Consider the following 16,086-nt stretch of genomic DNA (forward strand, 5'->3'; position numbering starts at 1 on the left):
CGCACACAGGTGGTGCAGGGGGGTGGGGAGAGGTGAACACGGACCAGCTATTTTCAGAATCCAATTCCGGGCTACAGCCTCTGCCTGACCCTCAAGTGCACTCGAGGTGCTGGCACAGTGGGGGAACAGGAGACTGAGTGTCACACTGACCCAGGTTCAACTCTCAGTGAAAGAGCGGATGAAGAATCTGCGGCACAGAGGTTTATTCGCATGCCTCAGGTCACAGCCTTTAAGTGGCAGAGCTAGGATTCCAACCTTGGTGTTAGGCCCCAGACCCCACTCTCTTCCCTGTTTTACAGTGGAAATTGGTTCAAGCATTGGGTGGAGGAGTCATGAACTAATGAGCCCCCAAGCACCTCATACAGGGCCTGGCACACAGTAGGCCTTCAGTAACGGTCCACCAGTGTTAATGTCATCACTCTTGATGACCCACGACATGGCGGCGTCTGCACCCAGAGTCCCCTCACCAGCCCCCAGGGCTCAGGACCGGGGCCGCTGACGGGCAGGCCCAGTCCTCACTGTGCGCCCCACCCCGCAGGCTGACTTTGCGCTGGAGGCGCTGGCCAAGGCCACCTACGAGCGCCTCTTCCGCTGGCTAGTCCTGCGTCTCAACAGAGCCCTGGACCGCAGCCCCCGGCAGGGCGCCTCCTTCTTGGGCATCCTGGACATCGCGGGCTTTGAGATCTTCCAGGTCTGCTCTTTGTGTCTGGTGGGGGCTGGGAGGGCTCCACCACGTTGGCCTGGCTCCCCTTCTCTGGGTCCCTGTCCCCCTCTCCCGGGTCCCCATCCCCCTCTCTCTGGTCCCTGTCCCCCTCTCTCTCTGGTCTTTGACCTCCTCTCTGATCTCTGTCCCCTCTCTGGGTCCTTGCCCCCTCTCCCTGGGTCCCTGTCCCTTTCTCCCTGGTCTCTGTCCCCCTTTCTCTGGCCTCTGTCCCCACTCCGGGTCCCTGTCCCCCTCTCCCTGGGTCCCTGTCCCCTCTTCCTGGGTTTCTATCCACCCCCGCTGGGTCCCCGCCCCTCTCTCTCATGCGTCCCTTCCCCACTGCAGCTGAACTCCTTCGAGCAGCTCTGTATCAATTACACCAATGAGAAGCTGCAGCAGCTATTCAACCACACGATGTTCGTGCTGGAGCAAGAGGAGTACCAGCGCGAGGGCATCCCCTGGACCTTCCTCGACTTCGGCCTCGATCTGCAGCCCTGCATCGACCTCATCGAGCGGCCGGTGAGCGCACGGCTCCTCCCGCCCCACCCCCGCCCCTCACCCGCATCTCCTCTGCCTTCCTTGTCGCCTTGGTCCAGCCCCTCCCCTCTCCAGGCCTTGGACTTCTCCATCAGTTAAATGGGGAAAACGGTCTAGATCTGTGTGACCGCTAGATGATCGGAACCCAGAATGTGCCTACCAGCAGCCCTGCTCCAGTCAAGGGCTGATTGACAGCTAGAACGGTGATAGTTGTTCTCCTGTTTGCTAGTAGGTCCCAAGTGGCACAAGAGCTAAAAATTAGCAGCAACCTAAGTGTCCAGTTTTGGGGGATCTGACTTAAGGCTTCTCCCTGCTCTCTCAATGGTCAGGCCAACCCCCCCGGACTCCTGGCTCTGCTAGATGAGGAGTGCTGGTTCCCAAAAGCCACGGACAAGTCCTTTGTGGAGAAGGTAGCCCAGGAGCAGGGTGGTCACCCCAAATTCCAGAGGCCAAGGCACCTTCGGGATCAAGCCGACTTCAGTGTCCTGCATTATGCAGGCAAGGTAGGGAACAGGGAGTGGTGGGGCAGCCTTGAGGCACGTGGGTGGGAGTGAGGATGAAGGGAGGATGCAAGGGGTAGGCAGGAGCCACCTGGTGTCCATTGGGAAAAGTCACAGCCAGGCCAGGGGCCCAGAGTGAGGACTCTGTCTGATGAAGTCAGCAAAGCCTTCCTCAAGGCGAGGATATTTGCAGTAGGTTTTGAGGGATGAATAGAAGTTCACCAGGTGGAGAATTCAGTGCATTTTATTCATTCATTTGGCCAACATATGCCTTTTGGGTGCTCAGCCCTGTGCTGAGCAAAGCTGGGGACCTACATCAGACATCATTCTGTCCTCACAAAATTCCTTATCTGGGAGGGAGACTAATACAGACCCTTGGGATAAACTGCTCATGAGTGCCTTAACGGAGGCAGCTACAGAGAGAGTATCAAAGTCCAGAGGAGGAAAGCCAAGGAAGGTCTCGCAGAGGAGACTGATGCTTGATCGAGCTCTAAATCAAAGGTCAGGGACTTCCCTGGTGGTCCAGTGGCTAAGACCCTGCATTCCCAATTCAGGGAGCTGGGGTTTGTTCCCTGGTCTGGGAACTAGATCCCACACACCACAACTAAGAGCCTGTGCAGCCAAATAAATAACTAAAGGATCAGCAAACTTTTTCTGCCACTAGTTTCAGCTTTGTGGAGCAGTCTCTGGCACAACTACTCAGTTCTGCCATCATAGCACAGAAGAAGCCACAAGTTCACACGTAAATAAAGGCTGTATTCCAATAAAACTTTATTCACAAAAGGAGGTGGCAGGCTGAATTTGGCCTGCGGACCGGGGCTATCTGGCAACCCCTGGTCTAAATGATGAGTAACACTTAGCTGGTGAAGGACGTGTGGAGAGGGGTGGTCTTCAGGCTGAGGGAACCACATACCCCAGGGCTGAGTGGCAGGAGACCCGTGTGTCCTGTCCCAGAACTCAGTTGTTTCCCACATACTTTTTAAGATTTCCCACGTGCCCAGTGCTGTGCTGGACTCTGACTCAGACTCAGACCCTGGCCTCTGGGAGCCACCCCGGAGGGTGGGGCAGGAGGGCACAGGCAGAGACTCGTGGTGGTCCAAGATTGTGATTCCCTGGCGAAGGAGCCGGTCCTGTGAAACTCTGCGGGGGGCGAGCCACAGGGGGTGGGAACGGCAGGTGTCCAGATCCTGAGGTGGAAAGGAGCTTGCACGTTTGAGGAAGAGTGTGCCTGCAAAAATAAGGAAAGAAGTGATGATAGTGGGTGAGGTCATGGAGGCGGGGCCAGAGTTCTCCCAAGGGAAAGGCAGAAAGGGTAGAAGAGCCAGGCGGCGGGTGGGTGAAGTTCAGGAGAGAGACACAAGGTGGCGCCAGCGCGCTCGTGAGCACGCTCTCCGCCCCCCCACCCCACCCCCACCCCAACTGGGGGTTTTCAGAGCTTCTGGGAGGCTCCTTGGGAAATCTGAAGAGCCTCAGTCCGCTCCCGCACCACCCTCCTCTGCCCGATCTCATTCAGGTCGACTACAAGGCCAACGAGTGGCTGATGAAAAACATGGACCCTCTGAATGACAACGTCGCAACCCTGCTCCACCAGAGCACAGACCGGCTGACGGCAGAGATCTGGAAAGACGGTGAGGACGCGCTTCCCCCGGCCCTGTCCCCGGAGCTCTGTGCATCCCTTCATTGTTTCTGAACCTGAGTTGTCTGCTCAGATACATCAGGACTAACAGCCTCACAATAGTGTTTCCAGTTAGTGACTGAGGGATTGTTATTTCAAACCAGCTTCGCACCAAGCGATAAAACACTCCAGCTTAATCAGAAATGAAACAAGGATGCCCCCTGACAACACTGCTGTGAAATACTGTTTTGGTGATAGTACTTTATGCAATCAGACCAGCAAAATAAATGAGCATATGAATAGTCAAAAGGAAGCTATGAAGTTAATTGTAGATGTCATATGGTCCACCCCCCCAAAAAAGATCAAGAGATTTGACTGAAAAAGAATGAATAACAAGAGAACTCAAATGAGTGATGTTTTACATGTTAGTCAACTTTCAGACTTTGCTTTCCCTTCAGGGATTCAGGGAAGAAGGAAGGAGCAGAAACCAAGAGAGAGTTTTGGTTTTCTGTTCCAACAAGACCCATGTGAGTTTGGCCATCAGTCTTTTCAGATGGACACTCCTAGGAGGCAGATAGAAAAGCTGTGTCCATGCTTGTCTCCGATCCTTAGAGGAAGTTTGAGAGATGATTTATAAAACTAGCAAAACCCGCCTCTCCGTTTTCCCTGATTCCAGGTTTCCAGAATCTGTTAATTGTTTTAATCTTGTATTGAAGTAGAAATGTCCACCCATGCAATTAGACAAGAAAACAAAATAATCAAGAACAGTCGTTCCAAAACAAACTCAGAGCAAAATGGCATAGGGCATCTTGATACAGTGAGCTGATTTTAGACAGTATCTCATGCCGTTTATACAAGAAGGTTTGAAAAGCAGTGTTTGAGTTTCAGTAACAGAACCAGAAGGACTTCCCAGGTGGTGCTAGTGGTAAAGAACCCACCTGCCGATGCAGGAGACATAAAGACACAGGTTTGATATCTGGGTCGGGAAGATTCCCTGGAGGAGGAAATGGCAACCCACTCCAGTACTCTTGCCTGGAGAGTCCCATGGACAGAGGAACCAGGTGGGCTACAGTCCACGGGGTCACAAAGAGTCAGACACAACTGAGAGACTTAGCATGCATACACATGCAACAGAACCAGGTTCTGCCAATAAACATCTCCTTCAGACTGAAAATCTCCCCTCTCAACCTCCTTAAAATTCATGCCCTATTCGTGGCCACGTGACGTTCCCCCTAACCCCTCACATGCTCTACCCCACATATGCTTGGCTCTCATAGGCTTCAAGAGAGAAAGTAGAAGTGGCAAAGCCTCTCGAGTGTCCTAGTCTGAAACCCAGCACAGTATTGTCTCCTCCACAGTTCTCCCAAACAAAGCACGTCCTAAGACCAGCCCAGATTCAAGGAGCTGCCAGTCCCAGATTGGGATGGGGAACTGGGGCCATTTCTGCATCAGTCTTCACTACAGCTGCCCTGAGTCCAGAGTCAACTTTGCTTTCTGGCATCCTGACAGCCCAGCATTGGGTACCCAGCATCCTTGGCAGCTCAGGGGAAGAGACCAGTGAGACATGCTCTCTTCAGAGAGGCAAACACAACAAGCTGGGTGGGGACCTTGAGTTAGTCCTGAGCTTCCTGGCAGCCAGGGCAAAAAGGGGATACCTAATAAAAACAGATACAGACCCAACCTCTAGGAAAAGAGGTTTTCTTCCCCCCACCCCCGCAACCCCAGGCATTAAATTCTCAGAGGACATTTATCCTTTCAGCCAACGTTGGTGCCATCACTAGTCAACATAAATGTGAATAGGACAGTCTCCCTGGCTTAAAAGTTTGTGGCCCAGTGGTTAAGACTCTGCCCTTCCAATGCAGGGGGCTGAAGTTCAATTCCTGATCAGGGAACTAAATGCTACATGCCACACAGTGTGACCAAAAGGAAAAAAAAATTAATGGCTAAGGTCAGGTTTCCGCTCCTGCTTTGCTGTGCACTGTTGACTGATAATCCTCTCTTCTTTTTCTTTCCTGCTGCCTTCTCTGTCCTCTCATGCCGCTCCCCTTGCATCTCCCACCCCATCTCCCTGACTCTCCCCCATCTGTCCTCACCGCCCCCCCAGAACACGGGGGCTTGCAGCAGTTCTCTTTCCTTGGCTCCTTCCCACCATCGCCCCCAGGATCTTCAGGGAGGCACAGCTCTGCCATTTCTCCATCAGGGGGTGGGTGTTGCTGTGCATCAACGGGTGAGATTTCCTGCACGAGGAGGGTGGGCCCTTTGGACCGGGAACCTGTTTTGAATGTCTATCCCCTTTCCTCTCCATCCAGAGCTCTCCCCCTCGTCTTTTCCCCCCTCTTGTCAGCTCCCTCAGCAGTTTCCAGATTCTTTGTGGCAGCTCAAGGCCTTCTTTGAACTAAACCGCATGTAAAAATACAAGCAATTATGACAGTATTAAGCTCATTCGGGGTTTTTTGTAATATTGTACAAAAACCCGGACGAATCTTTTGGCCATCCCTCTATCAGCTGGCATTAACCGAGCATATAGTGTGTGCTATGTGCTGCGCCAAGCCCTTTTACTATTATTAACACGTGGAATCCTCCAGACACCCAATCAGGTGTTAGAGCTCCTACCCTGTTATAGATGAGGACGTGGAAGCCCAGAGAGGTTAAATCACCTGTCTGAGGTTATGCAGCCAGTAAGGGACCGAGCTGGGATTCGAACCCAGAGCCTCCCCTCTCATCTGTCCTTCCGATGATAACTAGGAGCGTGGTGGTGGGGGCGGGGAGACTTAGTCCTGGGGAGGGAAAATGTCATATCTGAACCCCCACTGTTCACCAAGCTCTGCTTTCCGAGAGAATTATCTATTGATTCCATAACCCTCACGACTGGGGGTTGCGGGCCATCAGATTCTGCCCCAGCTGCAGGTCCTGGAACCGCACGTGATTTAATACATTGAATTTGTGACAAAGGAGAGGCTATTGCTCACTAGTTGAAGTGACACCATCAAATAATAAAACAAAGTTACAGAACCTTCCTGGTGGCCCCATGGCGAGGGTGCCATGCTTCCAGTTCAAGGGCCCTGGGTTCGATCTCTGCTCAGGAAACTAGATCCCACGTGTGACAAGTAAGATCCAGCCAGCCAAATAAATAAATAAATATGTATTTTTAAAAGACAAAGTTATCATCAGGCCTTTCTGGGAAAATGGTGACTGTGGAGGTAGTTGGTGTTATTTGTTTTTTCTTTTCTTTTTTAAAATTTCTTTTTTATTTTTGGCCTTTTTTTTTTTTTCTTCTTTTTTTTTTTTTTTTTCCTTTTTTCAAATATCATAATAAAGCCACATTTCACTGCATTTTTAACATGAAACTGTTTTAAGTTCCTAAAAATGCACCTGTGGTTATCACCCTTTTCTTTCTCTGTGCCTCAGTTTCCTCATCTGTCAAATGGGGGTGACTCTTATAGGCTTATAAATAAGCCGATATATGTCAAGTGCTTTGAGCAGAACCGGGCAGAGAATCGGTGCTAAGGAAGCATTTGGTATCATCATCATTTGCTGATACGGAAAATGGAGAAGAAGGGTCAGGGTTTGAGAGGATTCATACCACTTTGGTTCAGATCCTGGGTCTTCAGATCCTAAGTTGTGTGGCCTTGGGCACAGTTGTCCAGCTTTCTGAGCCTCAGTTTGCTCATCAGCCCAATGGGCTGATAATACCTGCCTTGCTGGGCTATGAGAGATGGCTCATATGTAAAGTATCAGGTCTTATAAATAATGAGATCCTGGACTTCAGCCAACTCAGTCCCCTAAAACTGACCCCTGACTTTATTCTTTCTCCCACAGTGGAGGGCATCGTGGGGCTGGAGCAAGTGAGCAGCCTTGGGGATGGCCCGCCTGGTGGCCGCCCGCGCCGGGGCATGTTCCGGACAGTGGGACAACTCTACAAGGAGTCCCTGAGCCGCCTCATGGCCACTCTCAGCAACACCAACCCCAGCTTCGTCCGCTGCATCATCCCCAACCATGAGAAGAGGGTGAGTGACCTGGCCTGGGGAGGGAAGGTGGCTCTGGGGAGAGGAAAAGTCCCAGTCATTGAATTTAGTTGGAGCTATGTCTGGTCCCAGGCTCACTTCTGGCTGTCTGTCTGTGTGACCTTGAGTACATTGCTTTCCCTCCCAGGCTCATGGCCCTGTCTGGAAAATTCATTCATTCATGGGGCTTACATTTTATTGAGCACCTACTAAGTGCCAGGTGGTAGGGATACAGTGAAATCAAGGAGGGCTCCCTGGAGGAGGTGAGGTCTGAGCTTGGAAGGATAAGTGGTATTTCAAGCAGAGAGCTGCTTGTGCCAAAACCCAGTAGTTGGTTGGAGTATGAAATGTGCAAGGGATAGAAAAAAGGCTGCTGGAGCTGGGGAGGTGTAGGGAGACCATGCCTGGCCTCCCAGGCCATCAGTAAGTTTTCTAGTTGAGAAAATCAGAGAATAGACCCAGAAGAGAAGGGTCAACATAAGAGAAGATGAAACTACAGAATTAGGTGCTTGGGGCTTGTACTGTCCTCAGGAAGTAGGAGCTGCAGTTATTGGGGAGGTGGCTCTGTGTGTGTGTCTCCCTTCTCTGTAAATACTGTGTGTGTGTTAGTTGCTCTGTTGTTTCTAACTCTTTGTGACCCTGTGGACTAGAGCCCGCCTGGCTCCTCTGTCCATGGGATTCTCCAGGCAAGAATTCTGCAGTGGGTTGCCATTTCCTACTCCAGGGGATCTTCCCAACCCAAGGATCAGACCCACATCTCTTGCATTTCCTGCATTGGCAAGTGGATTCTTTACCACTGTGCCACGTGGGAAGCCCCTCTGAAGTTGGAAAGTGGCTTAACAATCAGTGACCTGTCAGGGTGTAATTAGCAGGAGTTTTTCTTTCTTGGTGGTATATAAAATAACAATGTGTTTTATAATTGAGGGTGCCTTATATTTGATGAAATATGGCATACGTGGACTCAGCCACTTCTCCATAGAGCCCTGGTCCTTTTACGTGGAAAATGGTGCTTAGAGTTTAAGATGTGGGTGTTCGGTGTGCTCAATGGTATCAAGCTGTCACTCCAGGGAGATTCCAGCATGTAGATGAGGTTGAGAACAACTGATCTAGAAGTTCCATAAAAAAACTGGTTATTGTGTTGATTACTCTGGGGGCCTGGGCAAGGCAAGAGTTGTCTTTTAGAATGCATAGTTTTTGTAGTGTTTAGATTTTTACCAAGTGCCAGGTAGTAGGGGTACAGTGAAACCAGGGAGGGCTCCCTGGAGGAGGTGAACACTTCCTGGGTTTCCTTGGTGGCTCAGTGGTAAAGAATCTGCCTGCCAATGCAGGTGATGAGGGTTCCATCCCTGAGTTGGGAAGATCCCCTGGAGAAGGAAATAGCCACCCACTCCAGTATTCTTGCTGGGAAATCCCATGGACAGAGGAGCCTGGGGGGCTATAGTCCATAGGGTCACAAAGGAGTCGGACTCGTCTTGGCAACTAAACAATAGCAAAAATATTTATATATTTATTTGGGTGCACTGGGTCTTAGTGACAGCATATGGGATCTAGTTCTGCCCCCAGTGATCGGACTACGCCCCCTGCATTGGGAGCCCAGAGTCTCAGCCGCTGGAGCAACAGGGAAGTCCTTGAAAGTTAACTGCCCCAAATAATAATGTATGTGCTTTGTTCACCTTCCTAGACTATGCTATGCAAATTCAGCCTTCCTGTGCTCCTTCCCCTCTTCTCTGTTCTTTGCCATGCAACGCTGTTAATCATTTACTTTTGACGTTTATCAGTGATCTCTTGCGGAGAAGGAAATGGCACCCCACTCCAGTATTCTTGCCTAGAGAATCCCATGGACAGAGGAGCCTGGTGGGCTGCTGTCCATAGGGTCGCTCAGAGTTGGACATGACTGAAGTGACTTAGCATGCATGCATGCATTGGAGAAGGAAATGGCAACCCACTCCAGTATTCTTGCCTGGAGAATCCCAGGGACAGAGGAGCCTGGCGGGCTGCCGTCTGTGGGGTCACACAGAGGCAGACACGACTGAAGTGACTTAGCAGCAGCAGCAGCAGCAGTGACGTCTTGACCTCACTGTCAGTCTCTTGCAGTGGACAGTGGGCTTCCCCAGGGGCAGGCATTTCTGCCTGGCGTATAGTAGGTGCTCAGTAAATTATAGGCTGGTGGTTCAGTTGCTAAGTCATGTCCGACTCTTGCGACCCCATGGACTGTATGTAGCCTGCCAGGCTGAGTCCATGGGGTTCTCTAGGCAAGAATACTGGAATGGGTTGCTATTTCCTTCTCCAGGGGATCTTCCCGACCCAAGGAGCAAAGCCGCGTCTGTTACATCTACCTGTACTGGCAGGCGGGTTCTTTACCACTAGGGCCACCTGGGAAGCCCAAACTTATAGGTTGAACCAGATGAAATTGCCTACCGTTTTCCACCTGCCCAAACTGCCATCCACCTGCGTTCCCCTGCCGGCTGCCGGCTGGTGCGTGGCGCCCCCGTGTGGTGGCCGCTGACCTCGCGTGTCTGTCACTGCTCTCCGCAGGCGGGGAAGCTGGACCCCCGGCTGGTGCTGGACCAGCTGCGCTGTAACGGCGTTCTGGAGGGCATCCGCATCTGTCGCCAGGGCTTTCCCAACCGCATCCTCTTCCAGGAGTTCCGGCAGCGGTGAGCGACATGGGTGGGGTGGGGCCAGGTTTGGAAGCCACCGTATCAACATTCAAAGCTCCCCTCTCCCGCGCCGCTACTTCTGGGCTGGGCGGGGGTGTGGCCTCGGCGCGAGGGGAGGGGCGGGGCCCCTGGGCGAGTTCCTTTGGTTGCTGAGTCTCAGCTTTCTCTGTGTTGTAGGAGAGCAACGTCCCCTTCAACGTCCCCTTCAGTGGGCTCCCCAAGAGAAAGGGCATAGAGCACTACGTTGCAATCGGTTATCGCAACAAGCGTTTCTTATAAAAATGCAGTCGAGCAAGAGAACAGAAAATATCAACCTATAAGATCCCTAGTGATTGAGAAAGTCTGATACACACATTTCTCAATCACCAATAAAAACTATGGCACTTTAATATTTGATATTAATATATTATGTATATGATATTTATGTGCATGTATATATACGGTAAATATTAAAACAAAAGTTATGCTTCACACAAGCTGTATGTAGCAGAATCATTCACTAGAGAATGAGAGCCCCATATACAATATAAAATTTTCCTATTAGCCATATTTTTAAAAGTATAAAGAAACAGGGGGAATTAATGATAACAAGAGAGTTTATGTAACCCAATACAGCCAAGATATTAGATCATTTTAACATGTAATCTGGAGAAGGAAATGGCAACCCACTCCTGTATTCTTGCCTGGTAAATTCCATGGACAGAGGAGCCTGGCAGGCTACAGTCCGTGGGGTCACAGGAGTTGGACACGACTGAGCACCCACGCAACATGTAGTCAATATAAAAATTTAGTAGTGAGACATTGTGCATTATTTTGTTTCCTACTGAATCTTTGAAGTTCAGTGTATGTCTTCCATCCATAGCACATCTCAGCTTGGACACAAAATTTCCAATGGTCAAAGAGAAATATACTCCTATTAAGACAATGGAATTGTGTTGAAAAGAAAAATATTTTGCACTGCTTCAGTTTTTAAATTGAAGTTTCATTTAATTAAAATGAAATGCAATTACAAATCCTGGTCTCCAGTTGCCCCAGCCATCTTTCCAGGGCTCTTTGTAGTTGCATGTGGCCAATAGCATTACATTGGACAGCTCAGGTCTGCAATTTCCTACTCAAAGTGTGGTCCCTGGATCAGCAGCATCAGTATCACCCAGCAGCTTATTAGATATGCATATTTTTGGGCCCCTCCCCAGACTTACTGAATTAGGATCTGCATTTTAACAAGATCCTTGGTGACTGAGAAACTCTGATACACGTAGATACACACACATACACATTTCCCAATCACCAGTTTAAAAATATGGCATATTAATATATGACATTAATATATCATGCATATGATATACATGTGTGTGTGTATGTTGTATATATCATATCCATATTTTTAATGAAATGTCATGATCCAGGGAGCGGGCATAGAAGGAGAAAGGCGCCGAGGATGGACACGTATGTGTTTAATGAAATGTACTTTTCAAATTAGGATTTGCACAGAGAAATGTAAAAGAAATATCTGTAAGGCACTTAACTCAGGACCTGACACGTAATAAGTTCAAAAACATCAGCCCCCATTTGTTATTCTCACACTTCCAAGACGCACCTTTTTTTACACCTCAATGACCTATGCACGCATGTGTGCTAAGTCACTTCAGTTGCATCCAACTCTTGGCAACCCCAGTAGACTGTAGCCCACAGGCTCCTCTGTCCATGGGATTCTGCAGGCAGGCATAATGGAGTGGGTTGCCATGCCCTCCTCCAGGGGATCTTCCCAAACCAGGGATCACAACCGTGTCTCTTAGTCTCCTGCATTGGCAGAGGAGTTCTTTACCACGAGCGCCACCTGGGAAGCCCCAGTTACTTATGGTGTTGGTGTAATTAAACACTTGTAATCAGCACGTGCTGTGTCCCAGGAGGAGAGCTTTTATTGATGACATTGCTCCTGGCGGTGATATCAATGCTCTCAGCCTGGTGAGCGGCCCTCGGAGATGTTTGAACATTTCTTTCTGTTACTGTTCCTAGTGTCGTTGTTGCTATTGTTATTTGTCCCCCTGAGCCCAGTGCCTGGCCCCACGTGGTGACAGTCTGCTGTTACTCTCCACCCTACCCCACCCCTGTCCCCCCATTGCAGGTATGAGATCCTGACGCCCAATGCCATCCCCAAGGGCTTTATGGATGGGAAGCAGGCCTGCGAGAAGATGGTGAGTGAGAGGTGGAGTGCAAGTGTGTGTGTGTGTGTGTGTGTGTGTGTGTGTGTGTGTGTGCATGGTCTCAAGGGGTGGAGAAGGTTGAGCTGGAAACCTCCCCACTCCTCGTCCCTCCTCCTCACAACCCCTCCCCCACCCCCACAGATCCAGGCCCTAGAATTGGACCCCAACCTCTACCGCGTGGGACAAAGCAAGATCTTCTTCCGGGCAGGCGTTCTGGCCCAGCTAGAGGAAGAGCGGGACCTGAAGGTCACAGATATCATTGTGTCCTTCCAGGCAGCTGCCCGGGGATACCTGGCTCGCAAGTAGGGCTCCACACTATTATCTCTTGGGGTCACATTGGCCAAGACTGGTTCAGGGAGGGTTGATCAGATGTCCCCAGAGGCGATGCAGGAAGGGGTTGACCAGCTGGCTCCAGATGGCAGGGCCTCTGAGATGGTAGAAGGGCTGAGATACAAAAGGATGGAGCTACTAGATGCCCAGGCTTCTTGGTTCTACAGTCCCTGAGGCTCCTGAGTGATGCTAGGACCACAGAGAAGAGTTCAGTTCAGCCATAGGGTGACCAACCATCCCAGTTTGCCTGGGACTGGAGGTTTCCTGGGATGCGTGATCTTCGTGCTAAAACAGAGGAAGCCCCAGGCAAGCCGGGTTGAGGTGGTCACCTTAGCGGCCGGTACCTTGAGGGACTCCAATCTGGAGGGGGAGACATACACCAGCACAAAGGGTCACAATCCAGGGTGAGATGTGCTTCAGTGGGGGTCGTACTGCTGCAGCGAGAGGCCCTGCAGACCAGGTGGATGAAAGACCACGGGAAAGGTGTTCCAGGCAGGAGTGACAGCCTGCCCAGGCCTGGTGATGTGAGAGCCTGGCACATTTCAGGCAGGCAGCGAGTTTTCAGGAAAGTCCCCTTCTCCCTGGGAACTGGCCCAGAGGAAGGATCAGAGAATAAAGGACTCCCCAAACACCAGGCTGAGAGGCAGGGACTGTGTCCAGGGGCAGTGGGAGTAGCAGAGGGCCGAGTCAGCTGTGGGCATAGAAAGACCTCTCTGGAAGCATGTCAGGGATGGGTTGGAGGCTGGGAAGGAAGCTGGGGTGTCTGGTGGGGTAGAAAATGAGATCTGAACTGGAGCTGAGGCAGGGGCAGAGTCAAGGGCAGAAAGACTGATGAACTGCCCACACAAGATTTACCGACAAGAGAACAATGCTCGCACATGGCTGGTGTGGCTAAGTTGCTTGTCATGTCTGATGCTTGCGACCCCATGGAATGTAGCCCACCAGGCTCCTCTGTCCATGGGATTCTCCAGGCAAGAATACTGGAGTGGGTTGGAATCTTCCCAGCCCAGGGATGCAACTCAAGCCTCTTTCATCTCCTGTGTTAGCAGACGGGTTTTTTACCACTAGTGCCACCTGGGAAGCCCAGTAGGCATTTAATAATGGTTGCTAAGGGGACAGGGCCTGGAGGGGCCGCGTCTCCCTTCTCCCACCTGCCTGCCTCCCCACCCAGGGCCTTCCAGAAGCGGCAGCAGCAGCAGAGTGCCCTGAGGGTGATGCAGCGGAACTGTGCAGCTTACCTCAAGCTGAGACACTGGCAGTGGTGGCGGCTCTTCATCAAGGTGAGGGCCCCTGGAGGGGTGACCCCAGTGGCAAGGAGACAGGTCCTTGGGGCCAGGTCTGCTTGGGCAAGTGACTTCCTTGGTTTGGGCCTCAGTTTTCTGCATCTGTAAAATGGGACCAATCAGCCCAACACTTGTTCCTTGGGAGTCTTCAGTTAACAGGTGACAGAAAATCCGACTCAAACCAGCATGGGTAGTAGATTCGGGATAGCTTTAGGTGCAACTGAGTCTAGGGTTGAGTTGGGTGTCCCTAAGATCCCCTAGAATTCCGTGATTCACTGGAAGGACTCACAGAACTTAGGAAAGCTGTTACACACGTGGTTACAGTTTATTACAGTGAAAGGATGGACATTAAAGTCAGGAAAGGTAAAAGGCGCACAGGGCATAGTCCAGACTTCCATTTGGGTTCTTCAGGTGTGGGTGGGGCTGGCCTGTCTCTCCAGCCAGAATCACACAGTGTAAAGTGCATCTTTCACCACGGACTTGGATGAAGAACTTTGAGGCACACTGTGAGTGGCCAGTGGCTGCTGCAGGCAAAGCGATCCCGTAGCAAAATGGGACACTTTTAGTGCTGCTTGTCATGTAACCTGGACTGTTCCAGACTCTTGGTAAATATGAAGTCATTCATGCATTCTGAAAACCCTGTGAAATAGGGGCTGCTATTATTCCCAATTTTGTTCATTTTTTGGCCCTAGTGAGGGACATGTAGGATCTTAGTTCCCTGACCAGGGATCCAACCTACGCCCCCTTCCTTGAAAGCACAGAGTCTTTTTCTTCTTCTTTTTTTAAATTTGTGGCCAAACCAGCGGGCATGTGGAATCTTAGTTCCCTGACCAGGGCATCGAACCTGTGCCCTCTGCATTGGAAGGCTGAGTCTTAACCACTGGAGCGCTCGGGAAGCCCCTCTCATCCCACTTTTCTAGATGAGGTGACACAGCCAGTAGTGGACGAGCTGGCATGGGAACCCAGGAATGGGACTCTCCTCAGAGCGTGAGCTGTTAGCTTCCGAGCCCAGTGGCCTCCCACGGTGGGAGCCAGCCATCCACACCCCCTCCTGTCCCCACAGGTGAAGCCGCTGCTGCAGGTAACGCGGCAGGATGAGGTGCTGCAGGCGCGGGCTCAGGAACTACAGAAAGTGCAGGAGCTGCAGCAGCAGAGTGCCCGCGAGGTGGGCGAGCTCCAGGGCCGGGTGGCGCAGGTAAGGGGCGGGGCCACCGTGCGGGGGCGGGGCCAGTGGGCGGGACTGGTGGTGGTGGACGGGGCTTCCGACGGAGCCCGCTGCAGGAATAGAATGGGGGCGGAAACTGTGGTGTGGTGAGCAGTGAGATGCAGGGAGCAGGGTCCTGGGGATGTGGCCAAGGTATCTGGTGGGAGTGGGACTGGTGCTGCTGAGACAAGATGCTCGGTAGCTGGTCCAGCACGGGGGCAGGGCAGGAGCCCAGTTTCGTGGCGGGGCCACCCTCCGCAGGCGGTGGACCTTCCACTGTTGCCAGCATTTCTGGTATCTTAAAATAACGCCGAGGCAAAGCCCTTCTCGTTCATTTTTTCTGTTTGCTTTTTCCGAGTTATTGCCTTTGGTTGAATTTCTAGGCGTGGGAGTAGTAAATGCAATGTGAGCTGACAGAAAGTCCTCCAGAGGCCATTTCTCTGGAGGATGGACTGGAGATGGAGAAGCTGGAGGCTGGGAGGCCGGGAAGAGTCCACTGGGAGAGGGTGAAACCTGAGCCTGTTAGGGTTATGGGGGCAGAGTGGGGCGGCAAGGCAGGAGGGATGGAGGGGGACTGACGGACTATAGGGAAGTGAGGGAGAGGGCGGAACCCAGCTGGCTGACTCAGTGACTGGGGCTCATCCTGAGGTGACGGGCAGGTTGGGGACTGTCTTCCATCCCTCCCTCCTGCCCCCCAGGCCCCCAGGCCAGACTAGATCAGGGGGCAGGAGACCCTGGTGCTCGGCGGAGGGCCATCCTGGGAGCACTGCCTAACAGCCGCTGACCCCCGTCCACCCCCTCCCCAGCTGGAAGAGGAGCGTGCCCGCCTGGCAGAGCAGCTGCGCGCAGAGGCAGACCTGTGTGCTGAGGCTGAGGAGACCCGGGGCCGGCTGGCAGCCCGGAAGCAGGAGCTTGAGCTGGTGGTGTCCGAGCTGGAGGCCCGCGTGGGCGAGGAGGAGGAGTGCAGTCGCCAGCTGCAAACCGAGAAGAAGAGGCTGCAGCAACACATACAGGTCTGCCCACCCACCCCCTGCCTGCGCCCCGAG

The 16,086-nt window shown here is 52.0% G+C and overlaps 1 protein-coding gene across 3 annotated transcripts in view; it reads left to right on the forward strand.

Annotated features, from left to right (window-relative positions):
- The window catches only part of MYH14 (myosin heavy chain 14), an 80,254-nt gene that overhangs the window by 34,592 nt on the left and 29,576 nt on the right, over window positions 1-16,086 (forward strand). For all 3 annotated transcript variants that reach the window (XM_055552884.1, XM_055552886.1, XM_055552885.1), the window contains 11 exons: window positions 539-691; window positions 1,049-1,222; window positions 1,570-1,743; window positions 3,254-3,368; window positions 7,175-7,362; window positions 9,895-10,016; window positions 12,145-12,214; window positions 12,365-12,525; window positions 13,725-13,833; window positions 14,900-15,031; window positions 15,847-16,053. In XM_055552884.1, coding sequence (XP_055408859.1) covers window positions 539-691; window positions 1,049-1,222; window positions 1,570-1,743; window positions 3,254-3,368; window positions 7,175-7,362; window positions 9,895-10,016; window positions 12,145-12,214; window positions 12,365-12,525; window positions 13,725-13,833; window positions 14,900-15,031; window positions 15,847-16,053 — 1,605 coding nt within the window. The remainder of the gene's footprint in view (window positions 1-538; window positions 692-1,048; window positions 1,223-1,569; window positions 1,744-3,253; window positions 3,369-7,174; window positions 7,363-9,894; window positions 10,017-12,144; window positions 12,215-12,364; window positions 12,526-13,724; window positions 13,834-14,899; window positions 15,032-15,846; window positions 16,054-16,086) is intronic.

This window comes from Bubalus kerabau, chromosome 17 (genome assembly GCF_029407905.1).
Source record: "Bubalus kerabau isolate K-KA32 ecotype Philippines breed swamp buffalo chromosome 17, PCC_UOA_SB_1v2, whole genome shotgun sequence".
NCBI lineage: Eukaryota > Metazoa > Chordata > Mammalia > Artiodactyla > Bovidae > Bubalus > Bubalus kerabau.